The 26,592-nt window shown below is 37.1% G+C and overlaps 1 protein-coding gene across 4 annotated transcripts in view; it reads left to right on the plus strand.

Moving 5' to 3' along the window:
• LOC131163536 (uncharacterized) overlaps positions 1-26,592 on the plus strand; it is a 31,704-nt gene continuing 5,112 nt past the window's right edge. The window contains exons 1-7 of one of the 4 annotated variants that reach the window (XM_058120131.1): positions 1-492; positions 3,309-3,443; positions 3,768-3,941; positions 8,001-8,062; positions 8,662-8,819; positions 24,588-24,736; positions 24,828-24,968. In XM_058120131.1, the coding sequence (XP_057976114.1) occupies positions 139-492; positions 3,309-3,443; positions 3,768-3,941; positions 8,001-8,062; positions 8,662-8,819; positions 24,588-24,736; positions 24,828-24,968 (1,173 nt within the window). In that variant the 5' untranslated portion in view covers positions 1-138. The remainder of the gene's footprint in view (positions 493-3,308; positions 3,444-3,767; positions 3,942-8,000; positions 8,063-8,661; positions 8,820-24,587; positions 24,737-24,827; positions 24,969-26,592) is intronic. The other 3 variants (XM_058120142.1, XM_058120135.1, XM_058120145.1) reach the window with 3 other exon arrangements.

Raw genomic sequence — 26,592 nt, forward strand, 5'->3', positions numbered from 1 at the left:
GTGATCGCACTAGTGATAAAAAGTTCCTTCAACTCCTGGTAATGCACGCACTCTTGGATGCTCTTTCTTTCTTAGTTTCTATTCTATCCCTTCCTCGTCAATTCATTCACCTATGTTCTGAAATCTGAATTCCTCAACATGGCAAGACGGAGCCACACGACGGAGCTAGGCTGTATCGCGTGCGACGAGCTTGGCGATTTGGGTGCGGGCAAGGAGGGTTGGCTCGTCGACAACCCCGACATTCTGTGCGCTTTTGACGCCCACTCACTAGCCATCGGCAACCGATCCATTGTTCTCATCGTCGGGTGGGACGGTGGCGGTGATCCGGCAACTTCTCCGTCGAAGATCCGGCCCAATCTGGCCTCGATCGAGGACGAGTCTATCACTGCCCTAGAATGGCTCGTGTACGACGATGTTCGCGTTCTTGCCGTCGGGACTTCTCGCGGGTATTTGATGGTTTACTCGGTCGGAGGTGATTTGATTCACGAACAGGTACGGGTGTTTTTGGGGGATTGTTTTGCCTTGCGTTTGGTTGCTGATGACGAAGAAGTTTGGGAAAAAGGAAAGTAGAATTTTTAATGTACGATTATTGGTTTGATCGGTGATTTGCTGTTTTGGTGAGAGAAGTCAGAAAAGGATGTAAATTTTTTAATTTTAGTTTGAAATTGGTGCGGGTTTGTTCGATGTTCCACGTTGGTTATAGAATGCGGTAAAATAGGATAATAAAATAATTTAAATTTAGAATGACCATGGGTAAATTAAAGTGGCACCAAGGAAGAAAAATAGGAAGTTCTAATATTACATTGACTATGGGTCCAGTCTGACTGCTCTCGCTATACAGTATCAATGTTGGATGGAGTCTGGCTCCTTCTGTAAGATTAATTTCAAAAGGAGAGATGGTAGCGCTTATGGTGTCAAATAAATAAAATGTATATTCCGGAATTGATGAAAAGGTTGATACAACAATATTTATACTAGTACATGTAATAAAAAATACATTTCAATTATATCCCTCACTATCCAAGTATTTACATACAAAGCCTACTTTATTTCTAACACTCCCCCTCAAGATGGAGAGTATATATGATGTACTCCCATATTGGAATGAAGATAATAAACTGATCAACTCCAAGAGCCTTTGAGACGAGTGCCTTTTGAGATGAGTAAAATAATGGCTCACGGACATCTGATCTTGAGCTAAGGAAGCTATAGATTTCTTTTTTCTTGTGCAATTGAAAATTTCGAGGTCCGTGATGCAAGTAGTAAGGAATGGTAGGATCCTCAGAGGCATTGAACAGGGAAGAATGAAAAAGACTCCATTGATGAGAAGCACAGTTGCAAGAAAAGAGAATCTCGCAGCTGATAAAGATGACAACAACGGCCATGTCCGAAAGAAGACGACAAGGTCGAGCTATGACTACCAATGGATAGAGCAGGCAAGAAAGACAACAACGTCAGACTATGAAATGCTGATGCACAGAGTAGGCGAGGTAGACAACGACGTCAGACTATGAAATGCTGATACACAGAGCAGGCAAGCAAGACAACAACGTCGGACTATAAAATGCTAATACACAGAGCAGGTGAGGAAGACAACGACGTCGGACTATGAAATGCCGATGCCGTGAGAGGACCTGCAATGAAGAGAAAGCAACGGAAACGGAGACCTGCAATGAGGAAAAGGCAATGACGATGGAGACCGCAAGAGGATTTGCAGAGCGGAGAGGAGACGGAGACCGCGATAAGATCTGTAGAGTGGAGAGGAGACGGAGACCGTGATAGGATCTGCAAAGACTTGAAGAGTTGAGAGGAGACAGAGACCGCAATAGGATCTACAGAGTGGAGAGGAGACGGATACCGCGAGAGGATCTACAGAGTGAAGAGGAGACGGAGACAGTGAGAGGATCTTTCCTAAGGCAATGAAAATAGGCGCTTTTGAACTTCAAATTGGAAAGAGTTGAAAAGTCCGCAGAGAACGAACTCCGTAACGTTATGATCTACAAACAACGAAATGTAGAAGGTTTATTCAAGCTTTCCTTCGTTTCACCAGAAAGCGGCCGGGATATGCAAGCGAATCGTGAGATTGGAACAATCAACAGAGCCCGGTGAGCAGTGCTCTGAGAGGCAAGGCCATGAGAGGATCGGATGAGGCAAAGGAAGATCTTGATCTGCATTGCGAGCTGAGATGAGCTCGTAGGGGGTACGATTCTGATCCGACTCAACTGTAACGCCGAAATGGAGCGACGAGCTGGTCGCCATAAAGTCCGCAGTTCTCGGTGATTGCGACAGATTTGAACGCGAGGGGCGAATTGGTGGCGGCGGCCATGAGAGCTCCGGCAAAACTCTGAACGGTGATGACCGAAGGAAATGAAGACGAGGATGAGTTGAAGAGTGTCGCCGGAAACGAAAAGGATCTTAGCAGAGCAGATGCGGAGATCTATCGCGGTGAGTCTCTTGAGGTGCTCCTTGACAAGCTGCTTGGAATCTTACTCTCTGATCTTCTTCCGCGCCATTTGAATTGCGCTGAGATCAATCGACGGAAGGCTTCGCAACGGCGATGGTCCGAGGAAGGATTTATAGAGCAAATATCTTTGAGGAGGAGGAGAAGCGATCTCAAATAGGAGACAGTTCAAGCGGAGAGTCCACGTGAGAAGTAACCGCACCTCGCCAGAAGAATGAGACCGCTACCGATCGCCGGCGAGAGCGAGTCCATCAAAGGGGAGATCTCAGCGAGGGAGAATCAGAGGAGAGCGTGGAGAATGCTCTGATACCATGTTAAATAAATAAAATGTATATTCCGGAATTGATGAAAAAGTTGATACAACAGTATTTATGCTAGTATTTACACTAGTACATGTAATAAAAAATACATTCCAATTATATCCCTCACTATCCAAGTATTTACAAACAAAGCCTACTTTATTTCTAACACATGGAGATTTCTGTCTTGTGAGAGGAGGCATAGAACAACTTTATGGTCCTTGTTTCAAAATGTGGCAGAAGATTTGAACGATGAATGACAGTCAAAATTATTATGATTTATGCTCCTATTATAATCTAGAGAATCTAAGAGGAGAAGCTGGATGAGTAGACTTAATCTGAAAGCATTTTTTTTCAAAACTATATGGAAAAAGACCTAATTTTGACAATAATCTACTGGTTTGGGTTTCTTCTTTAAATTTAGAATCTTGATTTTATGTTTGAGATAAGCTTAATTATCATGAGTGTACTTTAATATCATAAAACTTATTTTCCTCTGTTAAAGTCAGTACTCACTGGAACATAATAAGGACTTTTTGCATTTATAGATGGTATATCCGGGGCGCATATTAAAGATACGAGTCCGTGGAACAAAGAGAGATTTGATACAAGATGCATCTACAGAAGAGGTCTGCATTGTTATACCTGGTGTAATTGCACGATTTGATGGCTATGATATTCAGGTATATCTATATCCAGCTGTATGTGTATTTTTTGACGAACTATTGTCTCATGACTATCTTGATTTATTAGGACAGTATTGATAAAAAATAAAAATAAAAATAAAAATAAAAGAAATGCAGAGCTGAACCAATCGGGCTCTCATATTTTTTGGGGGATTTTTTCAATTGGAAGTTTGGGAGGGGGTGGCGGGGGCCACTTTGAGGATGAGGCCATATTTAGTCTTGGGGACCATGGAAATTTTCTTGATATGTCTTGCTTTTAAAGCTTCAGCCTCTCAAGAACTTGATTATGACATATACAACCTTGCTACACTTTTCATTTAGAATATGCTGCAACAGTGGTTTCAAGAAACACATTCTTGGGATCAGAAATCAAGGAAGAGAAATCTGGAGGATTTTAGAAGACTACCTTACCAAATATGGAATGTTGGCAAGTATGGGCCATGTGCTGATGCAGCAATCACAGGCGTAATGCCTCCTCCTCTGATGGAACTTGAGGTGATAACTGTTTTATTGACCTCATAAATTCTCTGAATGATTTTGTGATACTAGTATCTCAACTCTGTTTGTTGAATTAGTTATTGATTGTCATATATACAAGTGTGCATTCTATGCCAAAATTCTATTCTGGTTGATTTTTGAGTGCTTAGTGAGTTAGTTATAAGTTATGCACAATAAAACACACTGAATTTATTTTTATAATTACATAGCATATTATTTTACTGTGTTTTCCTTTGGAGCAGCTGGAGTTCCTTTGGTATTAGACAATCAATGGTAAGTGCAGAGTCCATGAGAATGATTGGACGCTGGAGATTGGGTTCATTCTACTCATGTGAGCCCTTGGAAGTTTATTTCACAAGTTTCCAACATTGTTAATTTGTTTACTGATGCATAGAGTTGGTAGTGGAGAAGTGAGTTTTCTGGAGGATCAATGGCGACCTTATCACCTCCATAATAATGTTTCCTCATATCTCCATCATTCTAGGAAATGTTTGAACGAGAAGAGAAATTGATGATCCTTTGTCAATGTTAAACATTCTTGATACTTTATGTTACTCTCCTATAATTAATAGAAGGAATTTGTCTCTATATGCTTTTACGGAATTTTCTTCAAGATATTTTTTTATTGCCCATTTAATTCATCGTCCTATTTGGTGATTCTTTTCATTTAGACTTTATTATTGGGAGAGCTAAGGAAATCAAGGCTTTTGCTTAGTTTTTTGTTCTCAATGGAACTAAGACTCTTGATTTGTTGCATGAGAGCCTAATAATGCTTTATTTCCATGTGATTTGTATGGTGAGAATAATGCTAACATTTTGCTCCTTTTCGTGTTCATTTTGAACAAATTGTTTGATGTGTTTGGAGAATGGTGGGCTTGCCCTTTATCTTCACAAATTCAAAGTGTATGGTGATGGTAAGGAGGCAAGAGGACCAGGAAGTGTACTATTTTCACAGTTATGTGGTTCGCTTGTTTGAATTGTGATGCGAAATTTTTTTGAGGGTCATGTGCTTCCGTTGAATTGTTTTGGGAAAGATTGGTATTTTGGGCTCACTTTAGTGTTTGAGATTTGGTGCTTTCAAGGGAGTTGCTTTAGTTCATAAACAAGTGATTGCAGGTCTTGCTTCCCTATTTTATTTTTTGACTTTTCTGTAGGAGGATGCCTCTCCTTTTCAACTCGAAGCTTTTTCTCATTTTCTGTCCAGAACCTTATCCAAAAAACTCCAATTCACCCTATCACAGGCTTTCTCAAAATTTAACTTTAACACCAAGAGTTTTCTATTCTCCTCTTAACATCCTCAACTACCTCATTTGCCTTGAATCTACCTACCACCCATGAAAGCAGATTGCAAACTAGAGACTGGCATTTAAAACCCTGGCTCAAACTACAGGCCATGACATTTTTGCAGTGATTTTGTTAATGCTAGTGATCAAGATAATAGGTATGAAATCTATCTCTTTAATATATCGATTTTTTTTTTTGAATGAATTAAAGTAACAAAAGCAGACTTCATGCTTTTGCTAATCACTTCATTAACTTAAAAATCCTGGAAAATTTTTAAAAGATAGTCTTCACCACATTCTTATAGTCTTGAATGAATATTAAATTGACACAATCAGGTCCCGAAGCTTTATCTCTTTCCGTACCAAACACAAGTTCCCTAACTTCCTCCTCATCAAAAGGTCTCCCTAGCCAGGAATTCCTATTAGCCAAAATTATACAACAATCTAACCCCTCCCCTTAATTGGAGGCCTAAAAAAAAATCACTTTAGAATGAAAACTGGTTATCTCCTCCACAATCAATGTGGACTCCTTAATAACTACTCTCTCACTAGAGATTACTCTTAATCTCATACTAATAAACCGTAAAGTCTAAAATGCATTATAGATAAGTCTTCATGACTTAGTTCTTAGCTTAAAGCCACAACACAATTATTAAAAAACCCACTGTCCTAAGAAAATAAGAGAACACATTTTTTTAACTCCTAGAACCTTTTTCAAATGAAGATATTGACGGATAAGGCTAATAGAGGTTTCTATAGTTTTTATTTATTTATTTATTTATTTTATTCTAATGTGTACAAATAAGAGTACATTTGAGAGGTGTAAGGAAGCACGAAAAGGAAGTTAGAAGGTAAGCTAGTTTGACAGGTTCATTTAAAAAGCCCTTAAGGATTCAACTAAGGGTTTTAAGCTGTTTAACTTTATTAGGGATGATAATCATGATACAAGTTCAAGTTGTGGAAGTACTTAGGATAGGATGGTGTGGTTTGGTTGATGAAATCATTTAATGAGCTGCTGAAAAACAAAGTGATGGCTGGCGAATTGAGAAATATCATTGTTGTTTTAAAGAAAAAGTGTGATATTGAAAATTGCACCATGGTATTAAGCTCATAAATGTAGAGAAAAGAAACAGAGTCTTGAGGATTCAACTAAGGGTTTTAAGCTGTTTAACTTTATTAGGGATGATAATCATGATACAATTTCAAGTTGTGGAAGTACTTAGGAGAGGATGGTGTGGTTTGGTTGATGAAATCATTTAATGAGCTGCTGAAAAACAAAAGATGGCTGGTGAAATGAGAAATATCATTGTTGTTTTAAAGAAAAAGCGTGATATTGAAAATTGTACCATGGTATTAAGCTCAGGAATCTAGAGAAAAGAAACATGGTCTTTGTATGGTTTTTATTGATGAAGGAAAAACATGGAAAGGAATCTTGTGGTGCGTGTCAAGAGAGTACCCATTGAGACATCAATGTGATTTAAGGATATGTTTGAGGGAACGATTGCATGTGTGAAAACTAATAACTGTTACAGGTAATTCTACTAACTTTCCCAATACAGTAGATTTACACCAAGAATACGCTTCTAGTACTTTTGTTTTGAGATATTTATGGATGAGCTTGTTGGCCCAAAAGTGTATTCAGGATGCTATCCAATGTTTTTGGAGGATGAAATGGTTTTAGTTGACGAGACAAGGCTGGGGTTAATCATAAGTTAGAATTAATAGAAGACATATAAAGCAAGGTTTTAGGTTTAAGCTGGATCAAATCTGAATGCATGGGCCATCGAGTGCTGTTTTATTAGAGTTAAAAATACAAATATTGAGGTAGAATTGGTGGTCAGTTTCCAAGAGCATTTTTTACCTAGGCTTGGTTATTAACATGGAAGCAAAACGTGGAGAGGAGGTTATCTATATGATTATAGTAAGAAGAAATGCAGAAGTGTCAAGGGGATACTAAGTGATTGTAAGATAGCTGCTAATTGAAATGGAAATTTTATATAACGTTATGGTACTGAATGCTGGGTTAGTTATAAGATGTCCATAAGATGGGTGTAGCTGAAATGAGATGTTGAAGCGTATGTGTAATCATACAAGAAAAGATAGAATGAGAAATTTTTCATGAAAAAGGTAGAAGAGACACTGACTAAGAACAAATTGAGAACAAATTGAGGGTAAGGCTTACATGATTTGGCCATTTGCAATGTAGATTTAAGATGCTTTAGCATGCAGGAACATGTCAGAATTACTAGAGGGAGGGTTGGATCTTCAAGGCAATACAGTGGATCGGATCTTTAAAGTAACACAGCCTTAGATGGGCTGGAATGTAGAAAAAGGATAAATGTAGTCAACCCCAGGAAGTTTGGAATTAAGGGTTACTTAGTTGAGTTGAGATGAGTTTTGTAGCCAAAACTTAATGCTTGAGACATGTGAGAGTGTCTGGGTACTACAATGTAATAAGGCAGACTAATGAGTTAGAAAGGTATTTTTAAGCTTTAGGAATGTGCAGGCATGCTCCTCATTTTTTATATAGTAGAATAACAGCCATGTTGAGGGTTAAGGTTATGTTACCTGCTTGCAATATGCATTCTAAATTTTGTTCTGGAAAGTATTGATTTTTTTATTTTTTATTTTTTATTTTTATTCTGTCTTATGTGCCTTTGTTTCGTCCCTATAATTTACCTCCATTGATATTTCTGGGCTTAATCAGATGCCTTTTGGAAACTTTCTGAATTTATTCTGGTATTTGAATTCAGCTGCTTTTATTGTTGGGCAGTCGAGTCAACGTTACTATTGTGCTGTCACCATAGGACATGATGCCGTGATTTCAGCATTTAGGTTAGTATGGTTAAATCTTACAATTTGCTACATGCGTGTGACGTGGGCGCATGAATGGCATCGCCATGCTCCACTAACCCCTAGGTGTCACCAAGTTTGATACTCCATTTTTGTAGGGGCCACATGAAGCTGTAAAAAAATGATTTTTAACTGTTGGAATAGAAGCTCATGTCATGCCTGACTTGCTGATTAAATTTGGCGCTATCCAATTATAACGAGCCTGAGCAATGTGGCTAAACTTGCGTGTGTTAAAAATTTAAAATTCTCAATATAGAAATGGAAGTTTAACTGCATTGGCTGAGGTCTATCTAATATTAGATGGGGCCCAAATTCTTTGAGCAAGATGGGTACAATATAAACTTCTAATGGTCAAGATTATGTTTTTTAAAAATTCTATATGGGCCTCACCAGAAAAAAATCACCCAATTTGGTGACACAGGAATATTGGAGCAAGTTTTTGGCCACACACATGAGTACATATTTAAAGTTAGTTTTTGTCTGGAGTTTGATTCTCTTGTCCTCACTCTTTAATTCCCTACTTGCATTTATCCTTTCTTAAGGCCTCCTACCTGACAAAATTTCATTTCTTGTTGTAAAAGACTCTCAGAAGACAGAAATAGGTCTCTAGTTGGAGCTTTACTGTCAAAGGTTGTCCCTGTGACATTTTCAACGATAGCCTCTTTCTCTAAAATGATTTGGCGGAGTGAACAAACACCATCTAAAAAGTCAGAAGTGAAGCCTCAACCATTTGCTCGAGGTGATGTTTCAATTAGTTCTTGTTTTCATTTCATTTTTTTTAAAGCCTAATTCTTATTTGTTCATGTTGTATGATATTTATACCATGGTTATTAAAATTGTGATCTGGATCATAGGATCATTCGATTCTACGATCCAAATTCACCCAAACGATCCAAGTCACAACAAAAATCGGAATCAAGTAGAATCGTGCTAGAATCGTAAAATAATCGGTAGAATCGTAGAGTCGGAATCGTAAGTAGAATTGTACAGATCCTAGTCTGTTACCTAGATTGAGATTTTTTTTTACCCCTTTTTGGGCTTCAATAATAGGGCCCAATACATGTTTTTATTTGCCTAAAGGCCCCAAAAGGTTTATGTTTAGTTCGAAGTCTTCTAAAACTGGGGCAAAATGGCTCCCAGCCTCCCATGAGTGAACAGATTCAGCGGAATCTGCACCTGACTTCCCTGGAGTTCAATAGCTCAGTCCTCTACCCCTCATTGGAATTCAGCAACCAGCACCTGTATTTCTCTCGTTTCTCTCCTATCCGGCAACCAGAGAGCCCTCCATGTGGTGACTGGTGTTTGATCAGTAGCAGCTAGCAGTCTTGCTGTTTGATCAACAACAGTTCTTTGGTGTTCAACAACCAGAGTTCCTGGGGTTCAACAAAAAGTCAGTCCTCAGTCCTCTTCCTTCTTTGGTGTTCGACAAGAACACATCAGTCCTCTTCAACACAGAGTTCTTGTTTGAGCAGCAGCAGCCAAGAAAAGAGCCAAGCCAGCTGGCCTAGCAGAGCTGCAGAGGTATGCTTTGAAACAAATTTTTTGCTTCTTGAAAAGACTCAATAGTGAGCACTGTTTTTCTCTTTCTTCTTCTCCTTTTCTTGCTCTTTTTTTTTTTTTTTTTTTGTTTAAACTTTTTATTTTATTTTTAACTTCTTATACTTACTAAGTTCCTAGCCAAGTTTTTAGTCTTAAGACTTGTCATAAAGTTCCACATGTATAATTTTTAATCTACGATTTGATCCTGCAGACCCCTCCAACTATCCCACTTAGAATCCCGATTCTCACAACCTTGATTTATACTAATGTTTTAAGAAATTAAAAATTGAAAATATTGATGAATTATTTGAGATGTTTTCTCAATTGGATATTCAGTTATGTAATATTTTATTTTGCTGAGAATACATCTTTGTGTTCTCTCCCTCTCTCTAGTCTATCATGCACACATGCATACACATAACCATAAGCAGGCATCATACTATCCATGTTGATAAAAGTATATATGGTCAGTGGCCATGAATACTTGAGAAAAGCTATCCTACTTGATAGACAGCCCTAGCTACACTTCTGATGCTTTGTGATATAGAAAACATAACTTCTATAATAGGCTTTGGCCTTCCAATAAAATGGTTAATGACAGAACATGGTCAATCACATTGTTGTGTTTGGGATGGAAATAAAATGCATCATGAAGGCTACCTAATCACATTCACAACAACAACAAGCTTTAAGTCCCACTAGGTGGGGTTGGCTACATGAATCCTTTTTCGCCAATTCACCCGATCCAGAGCATTTTCCTCTATTAGATTAAGGGTTATTATATCCTTACTCGCAACCTCATTCTAAGTTATTTTAGGCCTACCTCCACCCCGTTTCATGCTAGAAATCATAACTTTCTCCTCACAGGTGCTCTACTAGGCTTGGGTTTCAAATGCCCAAACCATCTAAGTTGCTCCTCCCTTATCTTATTTTCAACCGGTGCTATGTCTAAATTATTGCGTATATGTTCATTTCTTATTTTATCTTTTAATGTTAAATCACTCATCCAGCTTAACAAACGTTCCTCAACAACTTTCGTTTGTTGTACATGTTGTTTCTTAGTTGCTTAACATTTTTTACCAAAAGCATAGCTGACCTTATAGCCGTCTCATAAAACTTTCCTTTTAATTTTAAGGGTATTCTACCTGACAAACTCCTCCATTTTACCCAACCTATCTTAATTCTATGTACTACATCTTCTATTTCCCCTTCACCTTGCATAATAGATCCAAGATATCTAAATCTATCAGTGCTATTAATCTCTTGATTATCAAGTTTAATCTTCTCTTTGTTGCTATTGCTTACATTAATGAAATTACATTTCTTATGTTCAGTCTTATTCCTACTTATCCTAAACCCTTTAGACTCTAATGTGGCTCTCCAAAGTTCTAGCTTAGATTCCACGCCACTCCTACTATCATCAAGCAATACGATATCATCTGCAAATAATATACACCAAGGGATCTCATTTTGGATATTCCTAGTAATTTCAACAATTACTAAAGTAAAAAGACAAGGACTCAAAGTAGAACTTTGATGTACACCTATTGTGAGAAACTCTCTAGAATCTCCTACAGTCCTAACGCTAGTCACTACTCTATTATTCATATCCTTAATGACTTCCATATATCTTCTGCAAACTCCCTTATTTTTTAAAACCCACCAAAGCACTTCCCTAGGTACTCTTATCATATGCTTTCTCTAGGTCAATAAAAACCATATACAAGCCCTTCTTTTCCCTAAAATTTTCTATTAAACTTCTTAAAAGATAAATAGCTTGAATTGTTGATCTCCTAAGCATAAAACCAAATTGATTTTGCGAAATAGTAGTTTCTAATCTTATTCTATTTTCAATTACCCTTTCCCATAATTTCATAGTATGACTCATAATCTTAATTCCACGATAGTTATTATAGTTTTCAAAATCACCTTTGTTTTTTTACAAAGGTACTAATGTACTTTTCCTCCATTCTTTTGGCATTTTATTGGTTTTTATAATATTATTGAATAGATTAGTTAACCAAATAATTCCTTTATCCCTTAAACATTTCCAAACTTCAATTGGTATAATTTGGTCCTATAGATTTTCCACTTCTCATCTTTTTAATGCCACCTTAACTTTAAGGACTCTAATTTTACGAATAAATCTCCTCTTTTTAATCTTCTCTTCATTTGTCATTTCCAAGTTCAATCTTTCATTTTGGTTTTCATTAAACAACTTAATGAAGTATCTCTGCCACCTCTATTTTATGTCGTCTTCTCTAATTAAGACACTATCATTCTCGTCCTTTATACACTTTACACCACCTAAATCTTTGCCTTTTCTTTCTTTTGCTCTAGCAAGTCTATAAATGTCTTTTTCTCCTTTTGTATCTAGTTTAGTATATAAAGTATCATAAGCTCTATGTTTAGCTTCATTAATAGTTTTATTTACATTTTTTCTCGCTTCTTTATATTTTTCAATATTTTCTAGATTTCTACAATTTTGCCTTATTTTATACCTTTTTTTTTTGGTCTTAATGGCTTTTTGGACTTCTTGATCCCACTACCAACTTTCTTTACTACCCAAGGATCTTTGGACTCACCTAAAATAGTTTTTGCTATCTGTTGACTTTTTGAGTTCGATTCATGTTTTGATGATGACAAAGTACAAGTATCTCATGTGTGCATTTAGTGTTTTTGAACAGATTCATGATTCAGCACACACATGAGGTAAAGGACATGGAAGCCTGGAGGAACATAAAGATCATATTATCTGGCGTATTCCATGAAGACTGAAGAGCAAAAGAAGAAGACATTCATTTTAAGTAGTATTGCATTTAATTTTTTATTATATAGTCTGTAATAATGCATGCATTTGCATGATATGCATGAAAGCTCAGAACGACCGTAGATAGACCCTAGGGACCAACACTTTTCACAGAAAACCTCTTTCTAAAAGACTAAAATCATACAAAATGTTTAGAAATAATTTAGGGTCAAATTTGGGGCAAAAACAGACTTCGGTTGATTGACGTTGGAGTTTTTTGATTAATTAAATAGCCCCCGTCGACTGACCTAGTAAGGTTTAAATCACCACGGTCAACCGAACATTCTGTTGGCTAAAAAGTCAAAATGTTGACTAAGACACGGTTGACTGAACCCTTGGCAGTATAAATGCCTTGGTCGACCGAACAAGCCAAAAGTCAACATGTTGACTTCGCTCGATCAATCGTTATGTTTTGAACGCACCTTCTTCGGTTGACTGAACCATAAAGCCTCCGACACTCCAACAACTTGGTCGACCAAATACATAGTTCAAAATAGCTTTGGTCGACCGAACCTCAAAAATGGTCAATTGGCCTTTTACCTTGGTCGACGGAACCTATGAAGGGTTCGGAATCGCTCTGATACGGTCTACCATATCCATAGTTCAAAAGTGCCATGGTCAACTGAACTTAGCAATATGGTTGACCGAACCTTGAATATGGTCGATCGAACCTTTCGGGTTGGCAAAATTTTTACCGCAGTAAAACAAAGTTAATTTTAATTAAACATCATTAATTTTTTTCTAAAATGATCTCCGTATCCCTAACGGTCATATTTTCCTGAAACTCTATATATACCCTTTCATTTGCTTAGATTAGCGACTTTGATTAGCCCAAATTTTCTCTCTAATCCATTGTTAATCATAGTTCCCCCAAAACATTTTTTATTGTTAAAAGCATTCTTTTGGGGCAAAATCTTTTATACAAATCTCTTTAACTCTCTTTCATGCTTTTATTTCAAAATCTTTTTCGAGGAGAGTATTGCATTTTATTTGCATATACTCTCACTTAGCACTTAATCTTTGAGAAAAAATTTTGAGAGTATTGCTTAGGTTTTCTCCCGGTTATTTCTTTGATAAATATTTTTGGGAGAAAATTATTTATAGCACAAATATTTTCTTGAGCTTAAATTCCTAGATTCTCCAAATATTCTTTATTTGCAAAAATATTTATAAGAGAACATAATACTCATTTTTCATATATATTTTATTTGTACAAATTTATTTCATAGCACCATTTCTCTACCGACAATAACTCATATCATAAGAGAGTGCATATATTTGAGCTTTTAATACGTACATCTCTGCTTGTATTTCATAAGCATGTTTCATGTGCAAAAATTGTTTTTATTATATCGGTTGGGTTCAGTCCGGAATTGAACTGGGGAGTCTTAGTCCCATAAGTGAGACCGGTTAGGTTCAGCTCGGAAATTGAACTGGGGAGTCTCTGCCCCCCCGTAAGGGAGATAAGTTGGGCTCAACCTTGTAATTGAGCTGGGGTTTACCTTGTCCCATAAGAAAATATTGTAATGGCTTCTGTTCCGCCTGTTTAAGTGAGTAGGGATAGTGTAATCCTTGGGGGGTATGCCCAAGGCGGGGGACCTAGGCTGGTTTGGCCGAACCTCGATAACAAATATCGTGTGTCGCTCTCTCCTTATCTCATTTATTTTTTGCATCTAAATTTCCATATGTGTATGCTTGTTTGTTCACTGCTATAATTATTTGCATGCACACATTTAATTTAAATGAGATATGCTGCACATGTGTGTGTCTGCACTGATAGTTTAATCATTTTACATTCACGTTTTTAATATTGAATGAGATATGAACTGTGGTGAATCAAAATGTTTTAAATTAGCCGAAAAGTTTTTTTAAATATCCAATTCACCCCCCTCTTGGGATCACACCATTTCCAACACTATCCTTGCGATAGAATTTGCCATTTTATTTCAAACATTATTTGCATCAACCTTATCCTCTACTGTCCAATCATTTTATCTTTGAATTTTACTATATTATCTCCCTTCAAGTTTCACCATCTATCCCTCTTTGTTGATTTGTGCTACTCCTCCTCTTCCATTTTTTAATTTGTATATCTAATATTAAGACTTTATGTTGTGTAGCCAAACTTTCACCTGGAATAACTTTGCAAATCCTTACAAGGTAGATGGTTTCCGTTCTTAGTTAAGAAGAAATCTATTTGGCTTTTATTGTACCCACTCTTGAAAGTTATTAAGTGTTCTTCTCTTTTTATAAAACAAGTATTCAATATAACCAGATTGTAAGACATGGCAAAATCTAAGATTGTATCATCGACCTCATTTTTATCTCCATATCCAATGACCTCCTTTTATCCGCTCATATCCTATATTATCATCGCTAATGTGATCATCCAAATTAGTTCCTATGAATGTTTTTTCAAACATTGGTGTCCCTTGTAAAATACTATCCGTATCTTCTTAAAATTGTTTTTTCAAATTTTTTGCTAAGCTTATTTGGGGAGCATATGCACTGATGACATTCACTATCTTTAGGCCTAAAACTATCCTATTTTTAATGATCCTATCCCCTATTCTTTTAACATGTATTACATTATCTTTTAGGTCTCTATATACAATACTACCCGCCCCGTTTTTTATGTTTTTCTTTACCAGTGTACCAAAGTTTAAATACTGAATTTTCTATTTCTTTAGCTCTCTCCTACCTGTTTTGTCTCTTGAAGGTAGATTAAGTTAATTTTCCTTCTAAACATTATTTCCACTATTTCCATACTTTTTCCCGTAAAAGTCCTTATATTTGAAGGTGCTAATCTTATCTTAGTTTCTTGTGCTAACTTATTAACCCTCTCTCTTTTATAATGATCTGGTCTATTCCCTTGATCTAGGTGAATTCGGTAAGAATTCATGATTGTAAGATCTGACAAAGTTTTAAGTTTGTTGTTAGCTACGTAACGCAACCCTACTCCTTTATCTGGGCTTGGGACCGACTGTGCATACAAAGAAATTGTGTTACATAGGTGGAGTACATGTTTGCGTTTTTTTTTTTAGTAAATTTATTTCATATAGACAATTTTCTAAGTCACACCCGACAACTTGTATTACCACACACAATTCAGTGCATTAAAAAAAATTTAAAGCATACAATTTTGGGTGTGAATCCAAGCTAGACTAAAATCCATGCAAAAGCACTTTTTGAAAAAAAAATTGTTATATTCCAAGACTTGCAAATGAAAACACAAAAACACAAAAATGCATATATTAACCCTACAAATCCTAAACACAAAATCTCCACAGCTAACCAATTATTGAAAAAATTATTAATAGTAGTAATAAGAAAATAAATAACAAGAGAGGAGAAGATCTTACTATTGCTAAAACTAAAAAGGTAAAGATAATTGCTTGAAAAATACCCTTTGATGCAGGAAAAATGATGCTTGTAACGAGAATCAATTGAAGAATATTTAAGCAATGAGGGATTGAAAGAATTTTTCAATCTAAAATCAACATTCAAATCCAAGAATCTTTGCACAGATGTGAAAAACCTTCATCTTCAACCTCTCAATTTCAAACTTCAATACTGAGCGATTTTGCAAAAACCTCTATCCCTATTCTTCGAATCTTTTCCCACCCTCGAATTCTACCCCCAATCTCAAATTTTTACAACACTGCAGACTCCCCAGTGCCCTAAAACTTCTTACTTGGCCCCAAGGCAAGGTTCAAAATCTTCAGATTTTTCAAGGTACGAAAGAAGACTCTTTGAAGACGGCTGGTGAAGGTGCTTTGCCAGCAGCAGCTGCCCAGAGAGGCGTTGGGTTGGAAAAATGAAGAGATAGAGAGAATAATATCTAAACTAAATAAATTAAATGCTTCGAAGATCAACTAGAATTTTCATTCAAGTCACGAGTTCCTATGAATTTTATGATTTCCGTCAAAGAAGCTTCAAGGCTAGTTGCCAAGTTGAGCAAAGACCCAAATATTTCGACCCTTCAAGAAAGAATCGGAGAAGAGCCTTGATTCGGCCTGTTGGTATAAAATAGGATGCTTCAACAAAGAAAAGGCTTCAAGCCTTGCCAATATCGTCATCTAGCTAGCCTGAGATGTCTAGAAAACTGGGCAAAGAGAGCTAGGAGAGAGGTCAGAGGGGGGTCGTGAGTCTGCTAGGGCTCCAACGAGGCGTTGAGCAAAGACCCAAATATTTAGAACCAATACAACAAAAGCGCTGAGGCCTCTGATACGAATTGTAAAGAAGAAGCCAAAAACGGAGCACAATGCAAGGGGCTGCGGGAGGCGGTTGAGATGGAATCTTGATTGGGAAGCAAGAAAAACGAATCTCGTGTTGCAAAAGATTTTCTTGGCCAACAAGCTAGCACGAGAAAAGAAAAAAATAGAGGAGGTGCAAAGACTAGTGCGACGATTCGATTGGACACAACTGAGATCCTTGTAGCTCAAAGACGAAGACTCGAAACCTTAAATTACTTGTTGTCATGGAGAGAGGATGTCGCCAGATGCCTAGTTGAAACGTTTGATGTTGCTGAATGCCTTCGCTAACTCATTGTCCGTGGCTTAAATAGGATTTGAGGCTTTGAGCCTTCCACAAAGTGATGCCCAGCGATGGAGGCCGCACCGCTGCAGTGTCTGGCGATGGCGAGGATTCGAAGGCTGCAATGTCAAGCGATGGGTGCTAAAAGGAAGGTTCGAAAGCTAGGAGGTCAAAATATGATGTGGAACACCAAGAGGTCACACATCCAACTATGTAACCTAATATGTAACCTAATATACCCTGTGGTCAACATGCATGGTAGAGATGCTAATCCTCCAGACTCAAAAGCATAGGAGAATTAAGGATCTTTTAACCAATGATTTTCACACAATTTGAGCATGGTCATCTAATCACATTCACAAAGCTTTAAAGATCTAAATGTTGCCAGACCATTGTTTATGTAATAAACAATTTGGTTGTAGAGCTTGATCACATGCCTTCAAATCTACTAGCTAATTTCATGTTCTTTGAATTCAATCTACTGACATTTTTAATGTTTCATTTTAATAAATGTAATACCTCAATTTGTTTGCAGACATATTTCTAGTATTTCAGAATAATGCACTTAAGATGATCAGAATGTTCATAAACCCTAATTGTTTCTTTGGTTTTGTGGTTGCTGGATTTGGGAATGGGAGCAAAAGATTTTTGGAGAGGGATTATAGTAGGAACCTTTTTGGGGAGAGGGTCATGGCCCTGTGATAAAGTGGTATCAAGAGCCAATGCGACTCGATTCAACTCATGCCAAGTGCCCAAGGGGGTAGGTAGGTTGGCCATTAGCGACGAGGGCGTTGCCGAATTGGGTAGGGGAGAATGTCATGCCAAGTGCCCAGGAGGGTTGGCTGGCATGACATGCGAAGCACCTAGGAGGGGTAGACAGGGTGTCTCACCAAGCGCCAAAGGGTAGGTAGGGTGCTTTTGTCCCAAGGAGGACCTTGCACTAGAGAAATAAGGTGTTCCCTAAAAAAAGGTGATATATACACTAATTGATTTCTTGCGAGCGGGGATCATAACATCTATAACCTTTTTGAGTTCTCGAGGACCCAAAAAAATACACATTTAGCAGTTGAGGAGAGAACTTGTCTTGACTAGTATGTGGACATGAACAAAACATGTGCACCCAATGACACGAGGCATGACAGAGAACATGGGTGTTTTTGGATATGATGGAGAAGGGAATTTGTCCTCCTATAACATTGCATCCTTTTGAGAAGAAAGCATGTTGTAAGAAGAACATTAGTCCTAAAATTTTTAGAAACATGCATATAAAGGAGGAGAGCCCATGTCATGTCAAGTAAATGCCTATTTTTTCTTTTAGCTTTCCATTTTGCTGAGGGGTATTGAATAATCCCTTTGGCCAAGCAAAAAGGTTGAAGCTCATTTTGAACAAATTTAATTGCATTGTAGGATTGAAAAATTTGAATACCAATGCCAAGCTGAGTTTTTATTTCTTGGTAAAATTGCGTAAAAACATTCAAAAATTCAGACCTATCTTTTTAATTAAAATATGTAGGTCATATGCGAAAAATCATCCACAAAGGACACAAAATATTGATTACTAGTCAAATTCTTTACTCTGCTTGGATTCCAAATATTTGAATAATGATTTACTATGAGACTCGGTTCTTTACAGAAAAAGATGTCCTAATGTGCTTTCCTAACTGCCATTCAAGGCACTCAAAATGAGAAACAAACTTGAACAGAAGAAAAGCTTGTTGTTGTTTTAGAAGGGATGGATGACTTAATGTACATGTCACTGATCAAGAGAAACACCATGAGTAGAAATTGAGGAAGCATGAAAAGAACTGGATGGATCACTAGTACCACCATTGAAATAGTGAATGCCGTACTTCTCAAGCCCTACACCAATGGCGTTGTTCATTGGAGATCCTGAGTGAGATAAGGAGAATTAGAGAGCTTCATAGAATAGTTATGAGATTTGGTTAATTGACTAACTTATAGTACGTTCAAGGGAAATTTAGGCACATATAACATAGAGTAAAGAGGCTTAGAAGGAAATGGGAGAATATCACCAAAATAAGAATTGGCATAGCTGAAACATTAAGAGTAACTGTAGAGTGTAAAGTAGTGGGTTTTAAAAATTGAAATAAATTAGGACTATTTGTTGTATGGGAGGAAGCACGAGAATCAATAACCTAAGGTGAAAAGGATGAAGAGGCAAGAAGTCTGCTTGTAGCTGAATGGGCCACAGTGGCATTAGATATAGAAGAATGAGTTTGGAGTTCTTGAACCATGCGAACAAGATTGTTATACTCCTCTTGGGACATGGTAGATGATGTACTCGACTCACCAATGGAGTGGCTAGGTGCACTTGAACTTTCAACAGTGGAATCACACTTAGCAAGAGACTTATTGGCCCTAGTTGGTTTCCCATGGAGATCCCAATAACGATTAGTAGTATGGTTTTCCTTGCCCCAGTGTGTGCAGATGCGAGAATCGCCATAACGAGCTACTTGTCCAGTCACACTACCTTTGCCACGACCGCTTTCCAAACCCCCTCTTTATCCTCTTTCACTTCCCTTACCATTGCTGGAGGCAGTGCTAAACAGGGCTAAACTATTATGAAAAGAAGCTTGAGGAGAAGACTTGAGTTTTATTTGGTGATCCTTTGGATTTTGGCATATGCTTCATTCATGGATGGTATAGATTCATTGGCAAGAATCTGGTTGTGGATGGTTTGAAGCTTAGAACTCAAAACTTGGTAGCCAACGAAAATTCTGCCCTTTGTCTCTTAATCATATCAATGTCGGAACTAACTAAATGATGGATGTAGAGTTCATCCTAGATACCCTTCAAAGTGTTGTAATACTCATTAATGGACTTACCTTCTTGGTCATATTTGAAAAACTTCTTATATAGGTCAAAAACATGAGTTTGTTTTTCATCTTGAGAGAAGCTTTGACGAAGATCATCCCATACGGCCTGGCTGTTCTATGAAACATCATGTTCATAGCAATTTGTGGCTCCATACTATTCCACAATCACACAAGCAATGTGTTTCATCCAATCTTCATAATCCCTGAAGTTCAGAGATGGAGGAGAATGCAACAAATATTTGGACCTTCTTTTCGCATATGCATGCACTGCTGGAGACCTCAATAGTTGGAGGATCCAACCAACTTGATGGCTGTGAATTGTATGTTAACAGTATCAGCTGAAGCTCTTGAGGCCATCAAGACCACCTTCTATACACTACAATCAGCACACACCAGTAACAGGAATGAATAACACAGTGATTATGTAGTATTAGGCAGCATACACAAGCACAGATCAGCACTTTAGAACTTCAAGAGGCAGCTCTTACCAAAAAATTGAAGTTACAATCCTACGAGGAATTACATGACTACACAGTAGAAGGCAGATCACAACATGCGACATAGGCACTTAATAAACAACATGGCAGCCAGCAACTGCAAGCATTATTGCTGGCAGGAACTAGAAGCAAGTATGGGCAAGAACAGGAAATAATCCAATCAAAACCACCAGCAACTGATGCAAGATTGCAAGCAAGCAAACAATCACGAATTATTGGAACCAAGGTCTTAAATTTCGATTTCAACTCAAATTTCGAAGCTCTAAAAGTACAGAAATTTCGACAAAAATTTTGATTTTGATTTGTAAAAATAACAAAAATTAGTAGTAAAGCATGGAATTCTTTGTGAAACTTTAGAAATGGTTAACAAACATAATAACATAAGTTTTAGGACTAATATATTACAAATTAAATACATCTATGTATTGTATGAGGTGGAAAAGTTGTAAAATAGTATGTGTATGAAACATATACATTAAACATATTCAGTTAATACAAATGATTTCATAAATCATTTAAATATTATTTATTGTACAAATAATGATAATTTAGACATGAATGATTAAATAAAATGTTACTGTAAGTTTATTTTTTCATATAATTTCAAAATCACTTGTAATAATCTTTTGTTTCAATAAAATAAATTAAGATAGAAATTTCACTTCACTCCTAAATTTCTCATTTGAATTCTGATGAAATTTCATTATACAGTTAAAATTTCAACAAGTTTCGCTAAAATTTCAAGATTTCGATAAATTTTGGATGATTCGTTGAGATTTCGTCAAAAATTATGCAATACGGAAATCGATTGCCATTTCGATTTCGAGGGCGACGGAAATTTGAAATTTCGACGAAAATTTTGACAATTTCGTGGAAATTTGAGACCATGATTGGAATTACAACAACATCATCATGCCAACACAATCTAGAACAGGAGCAACACTAGCAGTCTACCCGAAATAGAGCATAACTACTTCACATCAACGAACTACCACAAACACACTATATTCTACCAAGGATGCTACACATCCAAACCAAGATGAGAAAGGGTCCTTAAGGGTCTGCTTGGTATCATTTCTATTTCTTGTTTTCTATTTTTGTTTCTGTACAGTGAATAAGTAGATTATGAAAATGCATTAATTTCAGTTGCTAGTTTTCTATTTTTATTGTTGATTTTTAGCTGTTCGGAAAAAAAAAACTGAAAACTAGATTTTAAATGATATTTAGTTGTTTTGGGAACCTGTTGCTAGAATATTTTAAAATCCAACGTTAACTTTTTTGCATGAAATCATTAATTCTACACACCTTTTAAATAATATTAAAATAAAATGATCATATGGATTTACAATATAATTGTAATAAGTGTGTCCATAAATTTCCATAAATTTTCTGAAAAAAAAAAGAGCGATTTACAAAATATTTTTACTAATTTTCATCTGTCATGTATAATAAGATTGTTCTTGTGAAGTGAGTTTTAAAATATAATAATTAAGAGAAATAATTATAATAAAAATTTATTTTTATCATGTTATTTTTATTTTGCATTATTTTGTAATTTTATTATTTTAATTATATTTTAAGTTGTTATTTGATTCAAGGACAAACGTGAGCATTTGTTAATCAAGTTTTTAATTTGTTTTAGTTTTAGAAATATTAAACCAAAACTGGTTGTTGGTTTTTAGTTTCTATTTCTAGTTTTTAGTGGAACAATTCATAAATTTCCAAGGGTAGAAGTAGAATGCTTGGGGAAATCCTGCAGTAGAGGAAGGATGCTCCTTTGGGGCAAGATCAAAGCCCACAAATACCTCAAATTTTAATGAGGAAGCGAAAAAAGGCCAGAGCAGAGTGGAAAAAGACTTCTTTAGTATTGGAACCAACATTGTTTGCCTGACTGACTTTGAGGAAAAGTTCAAAAGGATCAACTATCTCTTTGAACAAATGTTTAAGTGGGTTTAGGATCACACATTGATTGGGGAGGGACCCTTCTAGCTTCTAGAACCACTATTCACGCAATAAGTTATGGAAGAATCCTTGCCCTGAGGTTCTAGATGTTGAGGCTTGAGAAGTAACACAACATCATGGGCCCAGAAGATTTCTTGTACTCCTTCAGGACATTGACTGCAACTCTAGGGGAGCTTGGATTCCATAATGTGTATAGCATTGTTGGCCACCTTTCGACAACTGGCAAGATCATGGTACTGACGATTGAAGGCATGATCCTTAAGCTCCTTTAAGCAGATGGAGAGGCAGCTGGTAGGACAGTTCGTCAGTAGCGGTTAGATGGCAAAGATGGGTGCTCACTTGATGAACCAAGTCCAAGGGGAGAAAGAATCCCCTGTGTACTTTATGTGCCAGTCCAAGGGGTGACCATAGTAGCTTTGATTATAGTCTTGTGTCTTGAGGCATTTCTTATATGTCTTGCGAAGGGCCCCCTACTCATATGGAAGAGCTGATGACATGGGTGTTGCCTTATATTAATCTAAATGATACAATGAACACTTATAGGAGTATAATGAAGCAAAAAGGAAGGAAATTTGAGTGTGCAAAGATTGCGTGGGGGAAAAAACAAAGAAAGAATGGTAAAAAATGACCAAACCCTGTTGAGGATCAGGACCTCCACTGAGGTATAAACATCAGTCACACTGATTTCTTCTCACTTGTGTTCTTCTACAGCTAAAAGAGAAGAACTACACAATCAGGCTAGGTCCATTTAAGTCCCCATTGCATGTGTAATATTGCAAAATATTGCCTATACCATAAGGATCATTGTCACATTGCGGAGTTTGTTCACCTTAAAAAATGAGATTATGGCCTTAATTCAATGAAATATCCTTCCTCTTCCGCCCCATTCTACTGCTACGAATATTCATTGTCTCATCCAGATTAAAATATTTATGCTCTTACGCCATTAACACTCATGTTAGTAAGGGTTCTCTTCCCAAGAGATTAGAAATGTTCTGAGATGGAAGGCTGCCATCAGAGCTGCTACTGCATTCGTAAAGTGGCTCATAAAGTCCTTTGAGATATTCTTTCTCCTCTTGGACATTCATCAAGTGAGTAGATGCCTTTGCCATCTTGTGGTTGTTGTCAAAGTGCCCCATGATTGCCTCTCCATCTCCTTAAAGGAGCTCATGGATTGTGCCTTCAATCAACGGTATTAAAATCTTGTTGACCCTTGCGAAGCAACCACAAATGCTCTACATATCATGGCATTCGCCCCCCTAGAGTTCCGCCATTGTCTTGAAGGCGTCAAGGTAATCTACTGGGTCCATGGTGCTATCATATTTGTCAAGGCTCGACATCGTATTTTGTGGGTAAGGACTCTTCTATCACTTGTGTGAACATAGTTCACTAGAGGGGTCTTTCCTCAATCACTGTCTGATCTCAAACCTCCATCATTTGTTCAACTAGGTAGTTAATACTTTTGAATTTTCCTTTGAAGGCCATTGTGTGAATGATATTAGTTTTGATACTGGTGAGGTCTTCTTCCACTTTGACCACTTTTCCCTTCCCTGTTGCCATTTGAGGTGTTGTTGGACTCCAATCTTGCCTAGCAAGAGCATCCTTCCTCTGTTGCATGATTTCCCCGAGCATTGCCTCAGTCCGCCCTTGGAAAGCTGTGAATTGTTACATAGAAGCTATCTCCTCATGGTGGGATTTGTTAGCATGTGGAGGAGAACCCACCTATGGGGCAGTCAGTTCTCTTTGGATGATTGTTGTGAGTTGTGTTATGAGAAACTGTCATGATCTTGAAACGATATTAAGATAATCTCCCTTTTCCCCTACATGGCGCACCAACTTGCTGTCTTTATCTTTTTTTTTTTTTTCGTTGAACTACATGTCAATCCATATGCAAATTGAAAGAATAAGCTTGGGAGGATTTGGGGGTGACCTCTAGGGGATCTCTCTGATTCTTAAGTCAAAGTGTGATGGAGAAAAGGGAGATAATAGGTTTCAGAAACCAGTAATTGAAATAGTGAATATGTCTTTTTCTCTGCTTTACCTCCCCCTTCTTGTTGGCTGGATCTGCTGTGTTAAATGCCCCTCTAATCAGGGGGTTGGGGTTATGCCATTTTATTCCCCTCCTTTATGCCCTGGAGGTTACACCTCTTTTTATTACTCTCCTTAATGTCATTGGGGCTACACCTTTAATAGTGTGGAATCTAAGGATCACTCTGTCACTGAGCCCATACAAAGTATAGAACTGATTTTGCCCCCATAAAATACATATAGTGTTTTTGGTCGTGAACAATCCTCAACTGACTGACTGCCCTCATTATTTTTGACAGCTTCTCCTTTGACATGTTTGAAGGACCAGCCAAGAAAGGGTGAAAAGATGACCTTATCACCTAGTGGTACATTGGCCGCTGTAACAGACTCACTTGGTCGTATATTGCTCCTAGACACTCAGGCACTTGTGGTGGTGAGGCTATGGAAGGTTTTTTTCTCTGCCCTCGCGATCATGAATATCTTTTTAGGCAGCCGGTTTCTCTCCTGACAATGAATCTCACACCCTGTTCTCTTTCTAGGGATATCGTGATGCGAGCTGCCTTTTTATAGAGATGCTAGTTAATAAAGATGCTGCATCAAGTTCAGCTTATCGTGAACCTGTGAAGAGTGATTATTGCCTGTGCCTAGCTATTCATGCACCTCGAAAAGGAATTATTGAGGTATGGGTTTTATCAGTATAAAAAGTTATATTCCAGCAAGTTGATCTTATATTATCAGTTGCATTTTCAAATGTCTTTGACCATTATTTGCTGCTACTTCTCATGTCCTGATATTTGGAAACAATAATGTATCATTAGTGTACTGTAGAAGTAGCGGATGGATTCTTGCACTGCTTTGGCTCTGGCTTTGTCCATATTGGCCTTATTTTAGTGTGTGTATTTTGCATGTTATTGATTTTGGGTTTGATATGATTGCAACTTGAGCAAGTCTTTTAACATATTCCTGCGTTGGTACTTCTAAAGTTGCCTAGCTTGTGTATTTTTGTGATACATTCATAAAACCAATGAACAAATGAAGTTTAACTGATAAAAAGCTCATGGGGAAAACTTCTCTCCATTGAGAATAAAAACAATGGAAATGGCTTACTAGGATTCTTATGATGAATAACTGATTATTTTTAAGATTTTTATTGCACAAGCATGCCATTAATGATTTACTGGGGACTATAGGCAGGACAGTGAATAGGCATCAAATAATCTATTTTAGGTCAGTGATGTCAAAAATCTTAAAATCATGGACTTCTTTTTCAAGTGCTGGTTGTAGTAGTAGATAGGCATCAATATTTCCAGCAAGTAATGAACATACTTCTTTAAATCATTGAGTTATATATATATATACAACAACAAAACCAAGCCTTAAGTCCCACTAGCTGGGGTTGGCTATGTGAATCCTTTTCCGTCAATTTATGCGATCATGAACCATTTCTTTTGACAGATTCAGAGATATTAAATCGTTACTCACTATCTCCTCCCAAGTTATTTTAGGTCTACCCTTACCTCTTCTACTGCCCCCCACAGTAACCAACTCACTCTTCCTATAATAGATAAGAAAAGAAGTTTATTGAAGAAAGAGCAGGAAAAATACAAGAGTTGCAGAACAAGATGTTCGGCAATAGTAAAACTAAAAGACAGACAAGCAGCTCTCTAGTCCCTTTGCAAATCAGATAAGGAAACCCCAAAACATCCCCTGAGCTTTTACCTGAAGGGAAGCTAAGAAAACAGCTCTATCCCCTAACAAACAGGAAGATATTGCCTTATATTTGAACATCCTCACATTCCTTTCCATCCACAATGTCAAAAAATATCACGCAAAGCACAACTCCACAAAATTCTACCTTTCTTAAAGCCCCAAAACTTCTCTAAAATGAAGTCATCTACTGATATGTGGTCATCCATGGGGAACAATGAAAATAATGTTGCCCAAAGCTGTCTAGCCACTAGGCAGTGTAGAAAAATATGTTCATTTGTCCCATTAGACTCCAAACACATCATTCAAATTTCTGGAGTGCTCACCTTATTGGGTTTCCTCACATGTAGCAAGTCATTAGCATTAATCTTGTTGAGAATTTAGAAGGGATCTTAGCTTTCAAAATCTCATTTTTCTAGAGTGAAAGCATAAGAACTAAAAGATTTCAATCGGTGGGGGAAAAGGATTTAGAAGAAAAGAAACCAGAGATATCGTTTTGCCCAAATACATGAATCACATTTAGTATGGGATGAAAGAATCTATCTCTTGACAGAATAGGAATTTAAACTATATGAGATGTTTAGACAACAACAACAA

The sequence above is a fragment of the Malania oleifera genome, chromosome 1 (assembly GCF_029873635.1).
Source record: "Malania oleifera isolate guangnan ecotype guangnan chromosome 1, ASM2987363v1, whole genome shotgun sequence".
NCBI lineage: Eukaryota > Viridiplantae > Streptophyta > Magnoliopsida > Santalales > Ximeniaceae > Malania > Malania oleifera.